At 36.5% G+C, this 16,162-nt stretch overlaps 1 protein-coding gene across 1 annotated transcript; it reads right to left on the reverse strand.

Moving 5' to 3' along the window:
• Nucleotides 1-613: 613 nt before the first annotated feature.
• CD164 (CD164 molecule) lies at nt 614-15,376 on the reverse strand. The gene is made up of 6 exons (XM_039870099.1): nt 15,058-15,376; nt 12,218-12,313; nt 10,245-10,316; nt 8,743-8,778; nt 4,609-4,653; nt 614-3,157 (listed from the first exon to the last, which is right to left on the reverse strand). Exons 1-6 carry the CDS (start codon nt 15,245-15,247, stop codon nt 2,991-2,993), a joined length of 606 nt encoding a protein of 201 aa, XP_039726033.1. The 5' UTR covers nt 15,248-15,376; the 3' UTR covers nt 614-2,990.
• Nucleotides 15,377-16,162: the final 786 nt, after the last annotated feature.

A 16,162-nucleotide genomic window follows, 5' to 3' on the forward strand; every position in this document is an offset into this window, starting at 1 on the left:
CAAGCTTGGCACAGAGTTTTATATTTACCAAACTTGACTATATATAAAGCTAACATGAAACCAAAAGGTAATTTCTACAGCAAAATTATTAAGTCCACTCTTCTGGGTTTTAAATCTTATAAAGGAGTATTCTCTCTTCTTAGTCCAACTTCTGTGATCTAATATAGAATATAATCTTGGCCAAAACATGGACCAAGGTTTCACATACCAATATGTGGCTTAGTACTAGCTATTTATATCAAGTACTCTAAACAGAAGCCCAATTTTACTTTACATGCAATCTGAACTAAAAAAGCAATTAACGAACAAGCTTTCAGATTTATAACAAATGTAGTCTCATGAATTTACTTGGTAGAACATAAGTGAGTGATTTCTACTTATTTGTGGAAGATCAACTTGCATGTCACTCGCACAGACATACAAAGCCCTCCCTCCAACTATCATTATTCAAAGGCTCTGTTCTCCACTGATGAATACTATCTACTGGTTTTGGAGAGCAATAAAAATTGGGTAGACAACCTATCCACAGACTGATAAGGTAAATTCACTAGCATTAAGTGAATAATCAAAAAGCAAAAACAGAAACACACTTTGGTTAATAAAGAAGAGCAGATTAATTCAATAAACATGTAGATTTATTTTAAATCAGTTTGATACACGATACAGATTGGTTTTGCAGTTTTTAATGAACTGAAAAAGAAATTTCTAAATACAGCAGTGTCTGCCTGTGCAATATCTTAAGGTAAAATACGGTATTTTGATAGAACTGCATCTGCATGAACAAATCAGATGAAAAATCTGAAAAGGTTTCTATATACCTTCTGGATTAAAAAAACCCAAAAATTATTAATGGCTCCAGATACTAAATTGCTAAAGGCAGGCAGGCAAAGGGGAGGCTGTGAGTTCCGTTGTAAGAGCTCTTCTTGCAAAATCTAATGAATTTCATATATTATGATTTTGTTGTTAGAAGCAGTATTCAAAATTACAGAAGATGAGAGGCTTCACCAGCTACATTTCCATGAAAATTGCTATATGTGTTGACATTAATGTGTGACACAGTATCTAGATAAATGTCAATTATGCCATTGTAGCTAATTTTTGCCACTTTGAGAGGAATGGAAATTCTGCATACTTTCAAATGAATCTTGTATCTTACAGCACTCACTAAAAACTAACAGCCATGGCACCATAATAAAATTTTTTGTGAGGTACCTAGAATATTACTACTAATGAAAACACAAAAATGTGAGGTAAACCTACCTTTTCCCCAAAACTTGTGAAGCTAGAGATTTTAACCAATTAAGGCACTTGAAAATATTAGGTGTATGTACAAATGTGCAAGTAAAATAAACTTTAGCTGTACCAGCAAGCAACAAAAAAACAGTAAATCTTCAAGAACCTTTAATTATCTTAATGAAAGGAATTTTGGCTTATGAAATGGACCTAAGCAACTTGTTATTTCTTACTATAAAATATTGAAAACCAAGGACTAAACTCAGCCACTATAGGCTAAAGAAACTAAAACAAACAAAAAACTTTAATGACCTAGGAAAGCAAAAAGCTCATGTTAAACTAATTTAAGCCTCTGAACTAATCCAATGCATCAAAGGCAGGGAGAAGTATCCCTCTAAAACCAAAAAAACTAATGCTTTCTAAGAAAATTAAACAAATAAAAGTATGCATGCTTATTATACTACGGGAATTGAAACTAAGGACAGGAGAGAAGAAAGAGCACAATCTGTTTATCCAGGTCAAATAATCATCATTAAAAATCTACAGTAATATCATCAACCAAAAATCCTCAGATTCTCTGAAATTACACTGGTCACATTTGCTGTCTCAAAATCTAAAATGATTGTCTCATTTAAAGAGTAAATGATTCTAAAAAAACTTATTTCCTTCCTGCCTCAAGAAAATTACTTTTCAAGAAAGCTTGGTGGAAACCCTTTAGAGGTACAACAGAGTTAGGATACTTTTTTGAAGTATAGAGGAAAAATAATTAAATCAATTTTATCTCTGTATTTTTTCATAGCCATAAGAAAAATGTTGGGAAGTTCAATATATGAAGGCTTTCGACTTTGTTAACATCCTTTAGCTTAAGTTACTCAGGTCTGAAATAAAGTAGGTTAAGTTTTCAATTAAATATTAACAGCATGGTATCTAAAAGCAGGTTTACTACTGCTCACATCAACAGTTACATCCTCAGACCAATCTTTTACCTTCTTTAATGTGAAACGACAAATCACAAACATTTTAAGTTACAGTCTACCTTTGAGCCTGTCTTTTAAGGCACTGTTCTTTATTTTCTCAATGATATAAGGTGCTTTACAAGTATTAACAATAACTTGCTATACTTTAATGGTTTGTATCCTTTCCATTCATTTCTTTAAATCTGGAATGTAATTCCCTCGGTGGCATCTTATTTCTAATGTAGAAAAAATTACTGTTATCAAGCACAAAATTTTACTCTAAGGATACAGTTTACTCTAAATATACTAAATTTATAAATTTATTCCACTTTTGAAATGATGGCCAAAACTCTACCTGATTGATGCTCATTTGGCACATTCTTCTCAATTCTGGTCACTAAACTACATCCTGAGTTAGGATGAAAATGCAGCTTTCAGGCTTTACAATGACTAAATTCAAAATGCCAAAAGAGTCATGAGGTTGTCTGCACAGGACAATGTTTTCCATCACTTACAGAGTTACATTTGGCATGTCAAGAAATGAGAACATAATCCCAGAGCAGCAGCCATTAAAAATAAAAGAAGACAGCCACAAGGATTCATGCAGAATATTTTAAATACTCCTGTTGAGCAAAATGATTAACTGATTTTTCTTCAAGGATGATGCTCCAAAATATCCTATATGTATCCTTTGAAAATTTAAAGATCCTGGAATAGCGTCTTCCATGTGGGGTATCTTGTAAGATGATATTTTGGTTTCAGTGAGTTATACGCCAGTCCTTGTTAATTTAATGGGTCTGTTTACAGAGTGTGGTAGTTTCGTTCTTTTGATTTGCAGAATTTATAGAGAAAGAAAATTACAGCCTGCACACCCAAGACAAGGACAATTCCTCCAATGAAACTGGCTGCATCGAAGGTAGACTTTCGCATAGGTTGTGACGTTGGAGTTAAAGTGGTATTAGTTGTACCTGTTAAGTTAGAAGAAATACCAGTAAGTCTCATGATCCCCCATCATAATTTCAAGACACACCTGAGCTTCTATTTTGCCATGTTACATTCTATAAAGTATTTCCTCTTGACTCAAGTCTATACAGCTAAAATTTATCCCTAATTGAGAAAGACAATTATCTATCAATCCCATTCTTTATTCCATCCAGTGATATCAAGTGGTCAATGCTGCTATACAACTTCAAATACGAAAATAACAGAAAAAGACTCTCCTGGTATATAAATTGTGCCCTAGGAAAAGCACTTTTAAAATTTGCAATTACTTCAGACTACATATTTTCATTTAATTGCTAGAATAAACAATATTTGTGTTGAAAATTCATACTTTTGAATTTTACTAAATATATAAGGCAAATTTGGTTGCAATTTTTCAAATTACAAAGATAATCCTAAGTATCTGCAATTTATAATTCCAACAAGCAAAAGAACTTGTTATTAAAGGTATTTTAATCTTACTCTGCAGATTTTACATTATGAGAAAGTATTACCAAGTCATGAGAAAAAAAAAGCACAAAAATTTAAATTCCTTTTCCAGGAGTAAAACATTTCAAGTGGAGCACCATCCACTTCATTAAAAAGCAACTGCATATTTAAAATAAATTTTACTTTTTTCTTAAATAAACTATCAAATTAACACTGGTTCTGGTGACCGTATATAATAAGTTGGCCAGCTTTAAAATTAGTTACAACTGTTATGTACTTCTTGTGAAGACAGAATGGCTTTACTGAAACTGAGAAAAGTAGCACAAGAATGAAGCCAAAAGCATCAAAATTATAAGATTCATCAGAATCAAGCAACAGTATTTTAAATATGGATAGAGAGAAGGGCTCCTACCTGTGTACCCACTGTATTTTTAAATGTATTTTAACATTAAGCAGTCATAAAAACATCCTGAGGCATAACATATATTAACATGTAATAGAAAGTTAATTTTCACATGTGCTTTCAAGAGTTATAAAGGAATTTAAGAAATGGTAAGAAATATAGCTGAGGTGCACATTTGGTAGTGATCCTGGCTTTTTAGATATTTCTCAGTAAAAAGGATGGCTATATTATCTTCACTCAAATCACCATGGTCTAATACAGCACAAAATCAATCGCTAACAGTAATCAGTACTTAATTTTTAAGTTATAAGAAATTAGATTTCACCTACAAGTTGTACTAAAAGGGTTTTGGAAGAATGTTATCATTTAATTCTAACGTACCATGCCAAATGTGATTACACATTAAAAAACTAAAAGAGGACTCTCAGCAAACCTACCATTATTGCTCTAATAGCCTAATATCTTGGTCCTCTTAATATTTCAGTTCATAACCATTCTGAATAAAACTGGAAAACGATGACAGAAATAGCAGACAATGGGATACACACATCCTGTCTCACTGTTAAGTTAGAAAATCTCAATTACCTGGTGCAGTAGTTGTAGAAGGGGAAGGTATAGTTGTGGTTTTAGCTGGAACGTAAACGAAATGCATTAAAAATTTTAATTTCTAAACTTCCCAATTATCTATCTTTTTAAAATAATGCTACCAATTTCAACATGCTTTCAATTTTTTAGAGAATAAAGGCCAAACTTCAGTTACTGGTTCACTAACACATCTACACGTCCACAATACTAGCTTTTAAAAATGTATTTTAAAACGTTAAGCAATCATGACATTATATCTATGTTAACATCTATGTGTAAAATCTACGTATACATCTGCATAAAGTTTGTTAAGACACACAGAAGGGCATGAATTAGTGTTTAGGTGAGGGAACTACAGGTTCATTATAATACTGCTTCTAAGACAAAACTTAAAAAGTCAAGGTAAGAAACAAGTGCAACTCAGTTATTTTCTTATGTAGGTAGCAAAATTTGCTTATCTTCATTATTTCAGGGGATTGGCAAAACTTTTCTCAAAGGAGTAGAAAGTAAATATTTTAGGTTTTGTACACTGTGCAGTGCAAAAGCAGCCAAAGACAACATGCAAATGAATGGGCATGGTTGGTTTCAATAAAATTTTGTAAGAACAGGTGTCCTGGGGCCATAGTTCCCCCAATTTAGATTAGAAGAGCCCAAGGATAAGTTCTAGTCTACTTTCCTACATGAGCTCAATTATCTAATGATGCCTTTAACGAAATGTGTACTCATGGGAAGGTTAGAGTGAATGCAACATTTTAGGAACAAAAGGACTATATTGAGACTTGTTATATTGACACTACTGATAGATATGTTACGATATGTTAATAACACTGAAGGATATTTTCATATGTTTGTATCCTTTTCTTTCTCACTGCTGTACACATTTACCCATCCCATTCTTGGCTGTACAGTTAGGTCACCTCTCATTTCTCCGTGCTATGAACATCTTACAGAGAAATATCTGATCTCATCAGTCTGATAGAACTGATTCCTATACGTAATTCCCAGATTAGAGGGTATGATTATTTTAAGACTTATAATCCTTTTGAAGTTTTTGTTGCTTAGACATGTGTAACCACAAAAAAGTTTGTAAATTAAATATATACCAAATTCTTTTTCAATCTTACAACACTGTTAGTAATATTGTCTGACAATGTTAAGGGAAGAAATTAGCAAATGCTATTTGATCCTCATTACCCACCCTCTGAACATGGTTAACTAATTCTTTTTTCTAAATAGGCAAAACATGTACACGCTTTTACTTTTCACCAAAGTATTTTACGTTAACAATTTTTCAAAATTGGGCACTACTTAGAAAATGTACCTCCATGGACCTACTGTACGATCCTTTCATTTAAAAAAAATTCATAAACTGTAAAAGCTGCTATTAGTGATAGAAAATTTAGAAAATACAGTAAAGACATTTAAGTAATCCTATCACTCTGAGTAACATGTTTCTTCCTGCCAGCCATTTTTCTAGGTATGTATACAACAAAAAATATTGTACCAGAACTACTTAATACTATTTTCTACTATATCATGGACATTTTCCACTTGTTTGACATAAGGTAGTCATTCTATTTTAAGATACTTATAAATATTAAAATCTATGTTTATAATATATTATTTGTACTGGTAGAAGACTTATAATTAACCCCACTGAACACTTTTCTACATAGAAGAGATTTTCTTTGTTCTGTTTCTTTAACAGTCCCTTAATTTCTCAATTGCTCTCTTTAGCAGTAGCCATGGAAAGAAACCATATAAAGGTTTTTCAACCATAACTGCCACTCGACTGATGCATTTTCAGCAAGCAAGCAAGCCTCGGCTTTCTTCCACTTTAATGAACCAAAGAGAGAGAAAACAAAAAAGAGACTCATGGTAGTTCACAGGAAAACAAAAGTGAGGACCAAGCAGGACAAATACGTCAAGACTCATGGGGAAGAAATTAAAAGTGGACCCGTAATGGTTTTGGAAAGATCATTTCCCTCTCTATTCCTTTCTGTTCACATAACACCTTCTGGAAATTCATTTTCTCTCAACATCTCTACTTTCATCTACTTTAATACCCTCCTACTAATCAATGACTTCTAATGGGTGCTAAAGATTTATGAGCACACCACTGTGTGCTCTCCAAACTAAGTTTTGTAGCATTTACAGATTTCCATGGCATAAATATTTCCACTACAGCCTTAATTCAAACTACCAACATGGTATCACTGAACATGCACTTGGAAACAGCTATGTACAACTGGCTAGCAAAAGCTGGTACAAGCTAGCTCACTACTGCCGAAGTCTTTCAAAATGAGTTGTCCTTGTTACAGCACTTCCTCTTAAAAACTACGCCGAAAACACATATGCACAGTTTCTCAGACAACACTTCTCTGGGCTTTCTTACTTCTCTGCCCATCCCTACTCAGTTTCCTCTCCAGTCCTCTTCCTACCCCTTAGACATTATTGTTCCCAAGGGTCCTCAGGCCCTATACTTCTCTCTAAAAGCTGCTCCAGTGGACTGTACTACTGCCTACAATGATTAACCTATCTGTACTTTTATTTATTTTTTAACTTATTTATTTAGGCGAGGCAACGCTTGGTTGACCTCACAAATTGCAAGGACCTTATCAGCTTCCAATCCCTTATTTTTTACGCCTACGGCACCTCATCTTCCTATAGGTGATCTCCAAGTACTAACCAGGTCTGACCCTGCTTAGCTTCCAAGATCAGATGGAATCGGGCTTGTTCAGGATGGCATGGTCATAGACAACCTATCTGTACTTTTAGCTAAGAGCTCTCCCATCACCTCAATCATGAAGTCCTATGCCTTCTATTTCTTATGTCTATTTGCATATATCTGCAATTTTTCCCCTATCAGTCATCTAGTATCACTGTTACAGGTTATCTAACCTCCCTGTATTCACTTGTCTCCTTCCAAACTCCTCTCCACATCATCAGAATAAGTCATTTTATTAACATGCAAGTCTCATCACATGACCTACATACCTCAATCCAACAGAGCAAGGCATACACAAAGGGACTTTCTAATCTAGCTCTTGATTTGTTGATTGGCCAGCTTCATTGTTCCTCACATTGTACTGGACACATCAAATCCAATTCCTTGACCTCATTATACCCTTCACAAGTGTTGACCACCCTGCTCCACTTGGGAAACTCTTGTCATATCTTACCAGGGTAGTTTCAAGACTCAGTCAACATCTTCAGAGAGTTGTCACCACATATGCCACGCTACTCAATACACACACCTTCCTACAAATCCTGTAACATACTAAGCTTACTTACCTCTTTCGAAGTTACCAATAGGCAAAATGCTGTCTTACTTCTGTCTCTATATCCCTATTATCTGGCCTAGTACTTGTACTGGAATAAATTTTTTTTTTTTAATTATTTACTCCCCTTATCAAATTGGTAAAGACTGTTAAAAGGAGGTATTATCTAATGCTATTGAAAGTATGGTGAAAAACTTTCAACTTGTTGATAGGAATGAAAAGAAATCAGTATTCAGAGTCTTAAAATAATCATATCCTCTGACTTAGGAATAATGCTGTTTGAATCAATCCTATCAGAAATGACAGAAAATATTTCCCTATAAGATGTTCTAACCTAACTATTCAATCAAGAGCACGATACATAGTGTGTACAATAATTCTTGCAGTAAAAGGGAAAACAATTCAAACGTGCAGGTACATATTGTCCAATATCATGTTTATTTATTTAAATATATATATATATATATAAAAGACTAGAAAAACAATTGTTTAAAACATTTTGGTGTACTTCTGGATGATGGGAATTATAGGGAATTTTAATTTTTTTTAGGCTTTTATGTTTCTTGAGGTTTCCACAAAATCCACGAAAAGCAGTTTTCAAACTCAATGTACAAAGCTACAGCAAATCTGCTCAAATTCAATGAATACAAAACACCAAAGCTCTGTGTCACTGTCACAAATAGTACACATAAAGTAATTACTGTGGCCCAAGACTAAATATGCCTACTAATTTTTAAAATTATACTAACAACTTTTAGATATTTGATTACTAAAATGTAACTTTAAGCTTATCGAGAGAGTTTAAAATTCCTAAAAGGAGGAAGAGGAGGAAAAGTCAATTATTTTGTATTACCTGTAGAATTGGTTGGCAATGGAGTGGCAGTGGGCACTATTTAAAAAACAAACACACATATTAAGTCAAAGATGTCTAAAATATCACAATCTATAACACTATTTCCTACACGTTATTCCTACCGGCAGTCATTTGAGTGCCACTTAACAATTTTTACATTTTAGTACCACCTGTGAAGGAAACTGACAATTGCTCTGACCCAATATTGGTCTATCCTTCTCGACAAATAGAAGCACCAATTTTCAATGACACATTCCTCATCCCAGCAGAACATTTCTTGGCCTCTCCTGGCAGATAGGTAGCCATGTGTAACTTCTAAGCATATATAAGGTAGATACGGGCCTCTTTCCCTTCCTTTTTCTGCTGGCAGGAAAACCAATTAGATGGCTAAAATATGAGAACTCACCTTGGAGGGTAAGGTCAAAGGCATTTTTGAAGAACAACAGTAAAAACCTAGGCACCTGGGTTCCTAATGGTGGTAGAGCTTTTACTATAGCCCTCCAGACTTCCTTTACATGAAAGCAAAGTAAATCTATTTTTTAATCCACTGTAATCTGAAGTTTTATATCCCTTCACAGTCAAAACTAATTCTAATACATCATCAATGTAGAATTACTTGTTCAGTTTTTCTTTAATGTTTCTTAAAATGTTTTATTTTTGTTTCTAAGCACTATTATGAAATCAGATATGATATAGTTATTAGTATTTTCTAGCAAACATTAAAATAACTATTCAAATGTTTGTTCATTTACCACCTAAACCATGTTATGCACTCTGCAGAGGGTGTTACTGATCTCATACTAATGAAATTCTCAGTTATAAAGTTCAAGTTGGGATGAAGCAATGCCCACCAAAATTAGATAGTTATAGGTAGTCTTTCAAGGTTACTGACACTCTCCAGAAAAAACTTTTGCTGTATTTAATTATTATCTATGTACGAAATTAGGAGTTTGACTTTCTTATTAAATGATAGTCTTGTTAAAAAAAAAAAAAATCAGCTGTTTTTTTTAAAATAAACTCTGGGGAGTTTATTTCCTGGGCAAAGAGTAAAGTAAAAGTTAAAGAGTAATCAAGTTCCACAAATTAAAGTACAGGAAATGGATGAATACATAGAAGATTCATTTAACCACAGCACAAATTATGCTGGAGACTCTGACAATCACCAGTACCATAACCAAGAAAGTGCCAGAAAAGGCTGTCCAGGCTTATGAAATGCAAAGAAAGGAAGGATCTAAACTACCATGAGTTTCTGGAGGAGTAGGGAAAAGAGTAAAGGAAGCATATATATTTATAGCATTCCACAGTATAGCCAGATCACTAAACCAAGTTTCAAAACACTGTCCTTTTAGCAATTGATATAAATATGCTATTCATATTCAAATTTATAACACGATTAGAATTATGGAAATGCCTCAAACCAGACTGAAATAAGGCTTCCAGAAGCAAGATCTCCCTTCCCCTCTCTGTGGCCACTTTCCCCAACAGCTAATGTGAATACTTACCAGAACAGAAATCTGTGCGGTTCACTACTTGACAACCACTAATTGTTGCATTATGTGAACAGTAGTTTTTATCTGTTATGGAGGAATTAAAAAAGATAAACAGCACCAATTACTCACTTATATTATCTTTGACTTTGTTACTAAGATCCGTAATTGCTTCTAAAAATCAAACTCACGCATAAACACTCCAAAGTCTGTCCACAGACCAATAAAACACTCTGTTATCCTCTTTTTCCCATTGTTTTGGAAATATTACACAGGACCTCTCCAAATAGTATCCTTTTAAAATCCACATGAACATACTAAACAGATAAATCAGAAACACTCAAGAGCTCAGAACTGTGATATGACAATTGTACAAGGAAGACTGCTAGAGTCCTTAACAGGGCTGATTCAAGAAAGTGGTCAGGACCCAATAAAGGCTTAGTAAACAGGGGAGGTGCCCTAATGGCAGCAGTAAGTCCTCTGTTCCAGATATCATCAACAGTCTTCTACATTTTCTAACTCATTTCCAGTTTAGGAAAAAAAGTGCATCTTGCTGCCAGCATTAATTTAATTTTACATAAACATGCTCTTTGAGGCTCAAGCAAATGTGACTGGTTTTCAATGTGAAAATAGTACATAAAAACTGTTCTTGGAGTTATTTCTAAACAGAACTTGTCTCTAACGCCACAGAAATGTACACATAAATCGGATTCATCAAATGAATCTTCGGCTAACAACCATTCAAGAACAACGTCAACATGTGTAGAAATGCTACGTTTTCTAGGATTTGACATTTTAAGCGATCGAGAATTACTGTATTTCATAAATGGAAATACTACTACTAAAAACACAATGCTATAAATAGAATGACGTCATTCATTTCCAAATACTATCGATATACTAGAGTGATGCAAAAATAAAAGCAAGAGATTTTATGGCAAACTTTGGGGGTAAAGTTACTACTGTAATCTGTGAGTTATTTCAGGGTCAACTTTGTAGCCACAAGTGCTGCCAGCAAGTATTCTTGAGGCAAACGGAAAATGGGCTAAAATCCATTTCCTGGATGGACAGACTTAGAGCAAGAGTATGAAGAGCTTTCCGCAAAATATACTACAGTAGGATATTTAATCTCTAAAACTTGTCAACTCTGCCGTACACGGAGGGAGGAGTATACTTTTAAAATCCATTTTATGATCTTAAAAAAAGTGACTCTTATACAATAAAAGTTAATTTAACCCAAATTAAGCCAATACCTTAATTTTAAAAGATTTTTAAATTTTACTAGTGATATTATTTCCAGAACTCAAAATTTTCAATGAAGAATAAAGCAGCGTAACATATAGCTTTGGCTTCTTTATATAAAAAATGATAAATTATTTTACTTATAAGAAAAAAATTCAACTATCTGACATTAAGCAGAATAATTTATGCTGTAATCCCATGGTTCTAGCAAAAACCTTACTGGAATTTCAAAGTATCTCCATCTAACTCTTTATCCCTCAAATCAAAGGTAACTTTAAAACTTAACAAAAGCACAGGAATCAACTCTATTCCCACCTCATTCTTCTCCCACATCTAAATATCCAAGAGTTTCATAAGGTCTCTATAATACATCTAGCAGGACATACTGAGGATAAATGCCTCAAACATTTCTCTGGGAGGCAATTTTCAGGGGAAAATTTCACAACTTTCTTTCACAGCTAATATTAGTGTATCTTACAAAGGTCTAAAATCTCTTCCTTTACAACTATTGAGCCTTGATTATCAAGTCTAAGGAATTAAAAGGAGGGGGAAATGGAAGACAAGAAGAGATTTTAGGGGACAGTGTTAAGCAACTGGCACTTTAAAGTATTTGATTTGTAAAATGAATAATACACACTATCCTAAATGTTATACATAATTTTCAAATGTTCAAGAATATCCTGTAGCATATTTTAAAATGTTATAACAAAAGTTTTGCATTCTCAAAACAATCCTAAATTTCTTACCTTCTTTACATTCCATCCAAAAGCAGGCAGCATTATCAATAGCAATGCTAGCATTATTAACACAGGAAACACAGCTGTTGCGGCTTTCACAGGTTTCTAGAGGGTGGGATGTATGCAGTCAATTAATTATTGGCATCTGATTTTGAATTTATATTATTTATCCTTTTTAAACAACAGTAAGCATTATATACAGTACCACCTTACTAATTAAGAGAAATGGTAAAACTTTATAGCTTATCAACAGAGGAATGGGTAAAGAACACGTGTTATACATATACAACAGAATATTATTCAGCCTTTAAAAAGGGGAAATCCTGTCATAAGCTACAACATGGATGGTCCTTAAAGGCATTATGCTAAGGGAAATCAGCCAGTCACAGAAGGACAAATACTGCATAACTCCACTTATATGAAGTTATCTAAAGGAGTCAAACTCAGCAGCAGAAAGTAGAATGGTGGTTGCCAGGGGCTGGGGGGCAGGGAAATGGAGAACTGCTGTTCAGTGAGTATGAAGTTTCATGTAAGATTAAAAAAAAAAGTTCTAGAGATCTTCTGTACATCAATGTGCTTACAGTTAATACTGTAATATACACTTAAAATTTTGTCAAGAAGGTAATTTTCATTTGATTTTTTTTAACCACGCACACAAAAAAACTTTGTTAACTGGCTTACTAAGAAATTCCAATTTTTTAAAATGACTTAGAAGCCAGAAGTCAACTCAAGAAAAAGAAAACACACACACGCTAATGGAAACGCTTAGTACTTCATGGCACCTATCTAAACAACCCCACTCCCCCGTTTTTTTCTTGAGACATTTTTAAAGCATCCTTAAAAAATAAAAATATCGGAAAAAAAGACTGTTATAAGGCCATCAATACACACAGGGAAATCACTGCCCCAAAACATCAGATAAGACACTGAAATTTTTAATAGCAATAAATATGTACTACAGGTTGAACCCAAGCTCCGATGATGCCCATTTTGAAAAACCCCCGAGATTCGTAATTCATAAATGATCTACTCTTTCCAAGGTCCTCCATGACTAGAGAGTAAGGGACAACATATCTGGAGGGGGCTACATTCATGTACACATAATTTAACAAGTTAGCAAAGTCTTTTTTCAATAATTTAAGCCAAATGGTCCAGAAACACACTTCAAAGAAGGCTAATTACAAATAAATGTCTGGACAAACACGTGGACTATAGAATTGGGCTCTATCCATTTTCCTAGAAGCTAGATACCTCCAAAAAACATTTTCATTCACTTTTTCTGTACCTAAAAAAAAAGTTCTGAACTGAGGTATTACACTTCAATACTTTACCATTAGTCAGAGATTTGGAAATATATGGTACCTTGGTGGAAGTGGTAGCAAAGTAGAAATAAGTTCGAGGGTTTATACACAGATGAAAAATGCTAGTTGTTTAAAATCTTTGGTGCTTGATGATGAATGTTTGGATAGCATGGTGAATGGCACTAACAATGAACTAAATTTGCTACCTTTCCGCTTATCAAAGTACTACTTAAATCATTGCCTTCGCATGCATTTAAATTACACAAGCGTCTTAAAAACCAAACAACAAAACTACAATTCTGAGAGGAACTGCCAAATAAGCAGGAGACAATACATATTCTGCTCTATCATAAAAAGAGCGCAAGTTAGAATTTCCAGTATTGTACTGTAATTTCCCTTTATTTAAAATTTTTGAATATTATCATTATATCTTTCTGAATCTACCAAATAACATTAAGTTTATTGGGTATTTTATTAAACTTTTATAAAATACAAAAACTAGGAAGGACATTATAAAACAATATGATTAGCGTGAAAAAAAAGCCAAAGTAAAAAACAGCAATTCTGTCACGATGACTGGTTACTTAACTAGAATAACCAATCACAGACTGCAAGTTTCTTCACCTTATTATCTCAAATTTATTCTCCCTTTTTTACATTGTCGCGACATTGCCAATTCTTTAAGATTTAGTGTGTGCCTCAACCAGTTAACTGCGGAGCTTAACAAAAGATGTGTTCCTGATCCGGTTCTAGAAAATCGACAGATCTGAGTTCCAATCCTCGCTTCGCAATCTACTGAACATACGGTCGCGGCAGTTACTTTCTCTATCCATTTCCTAGGTTTCACCACCTTCTAGTTTGCCTAAAATATAAAATACTAAGAGACACGTGCGAAGCTCCGGGTACACAAATGAGCACTTTTTCGTCCTTTGTACATTAGCATGAAACGTAAAGTTTTAATTAAACGCTCAAACCTCAGATATATCCCATATCTGCAAAATTAACGTAATTAAATCTCAGGCGACTCATTTTGTCAGACCCAAGTCTGAGACGCCAGGGAATATTGTCTTCAGTTTCCCTTTCTCTCTTTCGGCAACTTCCGGAGAAGCCTCTCTTCGGAGTACCTGGGTGGACAAACGACTAAGCCCAGAGAGAGGGAGTTCGCTCTCACTGCCAACTCTTGGAGACGCGTCTCCTCGCCCCATAATCGACCCCACTGCCGTCGCCACGGAAGGAAGCCACGTCCCCTCTTTCGAGCCTACGGTGAGGCTAGGGATTACGAGGCACTTTTATAAAGCACTTCTGACGGGGACAGTATGGGGATAAAAACAGGCTAACGGCCACCGAAACTCGGCCGCCCCTTCCCACCGGGGTGCACCCCCACCCCGGCCACCTCGCTCCCGGCGCGGCTGGACTCGGACCCGCCGCCATTTTTCCGGAGGGCGGCCCGCCCTGACCCCCAGCGCACCACGGGCAGGGAGGGCAGCTCCGCCGGGCAGGCGGCGAGCGAGCGAGCGAGCGCAGGAAGCCGGTTGGGCTAGCGCCCACCTGGTGCTGGAGTGGTGACCGGCAGGAGCGTCGACAGCGTCTGTTCTGTCCTGTTGGTGGGCGCTGAAGTCACGTTCGGGTGCACGGTGGTGTTCGCGGTCAGGGCGGCAGTGCCCTCAACCGCGGTCAGCACACAGAGCGCGGCCAGGCATGCAGCGGCCCAAGGCAGCAGGCGGGAGAGCCCCGACATCTCGAACTCAGCGCTGGTGTTCCGGCGAGAGCTGCGGCGCACGACGCTCGGCCTGTCCCTCTCTAACCCGCCGCGCCGCCTCCGAGATTCCACTCTCCCCGACGCGGGAGTGCGCTGGGGTCACGTGAGGGACCCCTGCCGGGGCTTGAGGGGGCGCCGTGGAGCGGAGGCGGGGCGTGGACGATACCAACTGGAATCCTGCGGGAGGGGGAAAGGGGTATTGAGAGGAAACCAAGGGAGACCGTCCCTCAAAGTGACTGTTGTATAGAAAAGAAACTGGCAAGACACAGGAAACTATTTCATTTCCCCTCAGATTCCCACACAGGATGCATTCGGGCTCTTCTCCTTCCTGCGATAGGGAACGCTCCCACCTGGCTTGCATGAAACAACCTACATGACGTGGCGCGTGGCGTCCCCCAGAGCAACTAGTGAGACTGTAATTCCACCGCCCCACGTGACCTCAGGGCGGGGCCTGCCAGACCCGAGTTCCCCCGGACGGAAGTTGTTTCCACGCGGTGCAATTAGAACCTGGGCCAAGAGTTAAATTTGTGCCGTGCTTCCGCATTCCCAAGGTGTTGCATATGTCCATAAAAGGACCCGCGCTTTTTACCTTGAAAATCGCTTTTGCTGGAAGTAACCCGGTGTTGAAACTCTCCAGGGAAAGGGAGACACCACGTGGTTAAGGTGTTTCTGCTACGCGGTCCACGTACTGAGAGCCGCTGAAACACCGAAAGCAGTCTCCTGCCTTCCATCCACAGCTGCATACCGTCTACCTCCGTCACGCTTTCCTAGCCTGACTTTTCCGAATTTCCTGCTATTTCATCAGCGGTAGCAGCACTCAGTCAATGCCATCACTATAATCATAGAATCAAAGATGATCTGAGTTGGAAATCCATCTGGTCGGTTCCCACCCCC

Source organism: Pteropus medius, unplaced genomic scaffold (genome assembly GCF_902729225.1).
Source record: "Pteropus medius unplaced genomic scaffold, Ma_sr-lr_union100, whole genome shotgun sequence".
In the NCBI taxonomy this organism is placed as follows: Eukaryota; Metazoa; Chordata; class Mammalia; order Chiroptera; family Pteropodidae; genus Pteropus; species Pteropus medius.

Excerpts from the sequence above, each read along its gene's own strand:
- CD164 (XM_039870099.1), bottom strand. The coding sequence starts at position 15,247 with ATGTCGGGGCTCTCCCGCCTGCTGCCTTGGGCCGCTGCATGCCTGGCC. Across the intron at positions 10,317-12,217 it reads TTGGATGGAATGTAAAGAAG|ATAAAAACTACTGTTCACAT; the intron begins GTAAGAAATTTA and ends CCTCCATAACAG. Across the intron at positions 4,654-8,742 it reads ATTGCCAACCAATTCTACAG|CTAAAACCACAACTATACCT; the intron begins GTAATACAAAAT and ends TTTACGTTCCAG.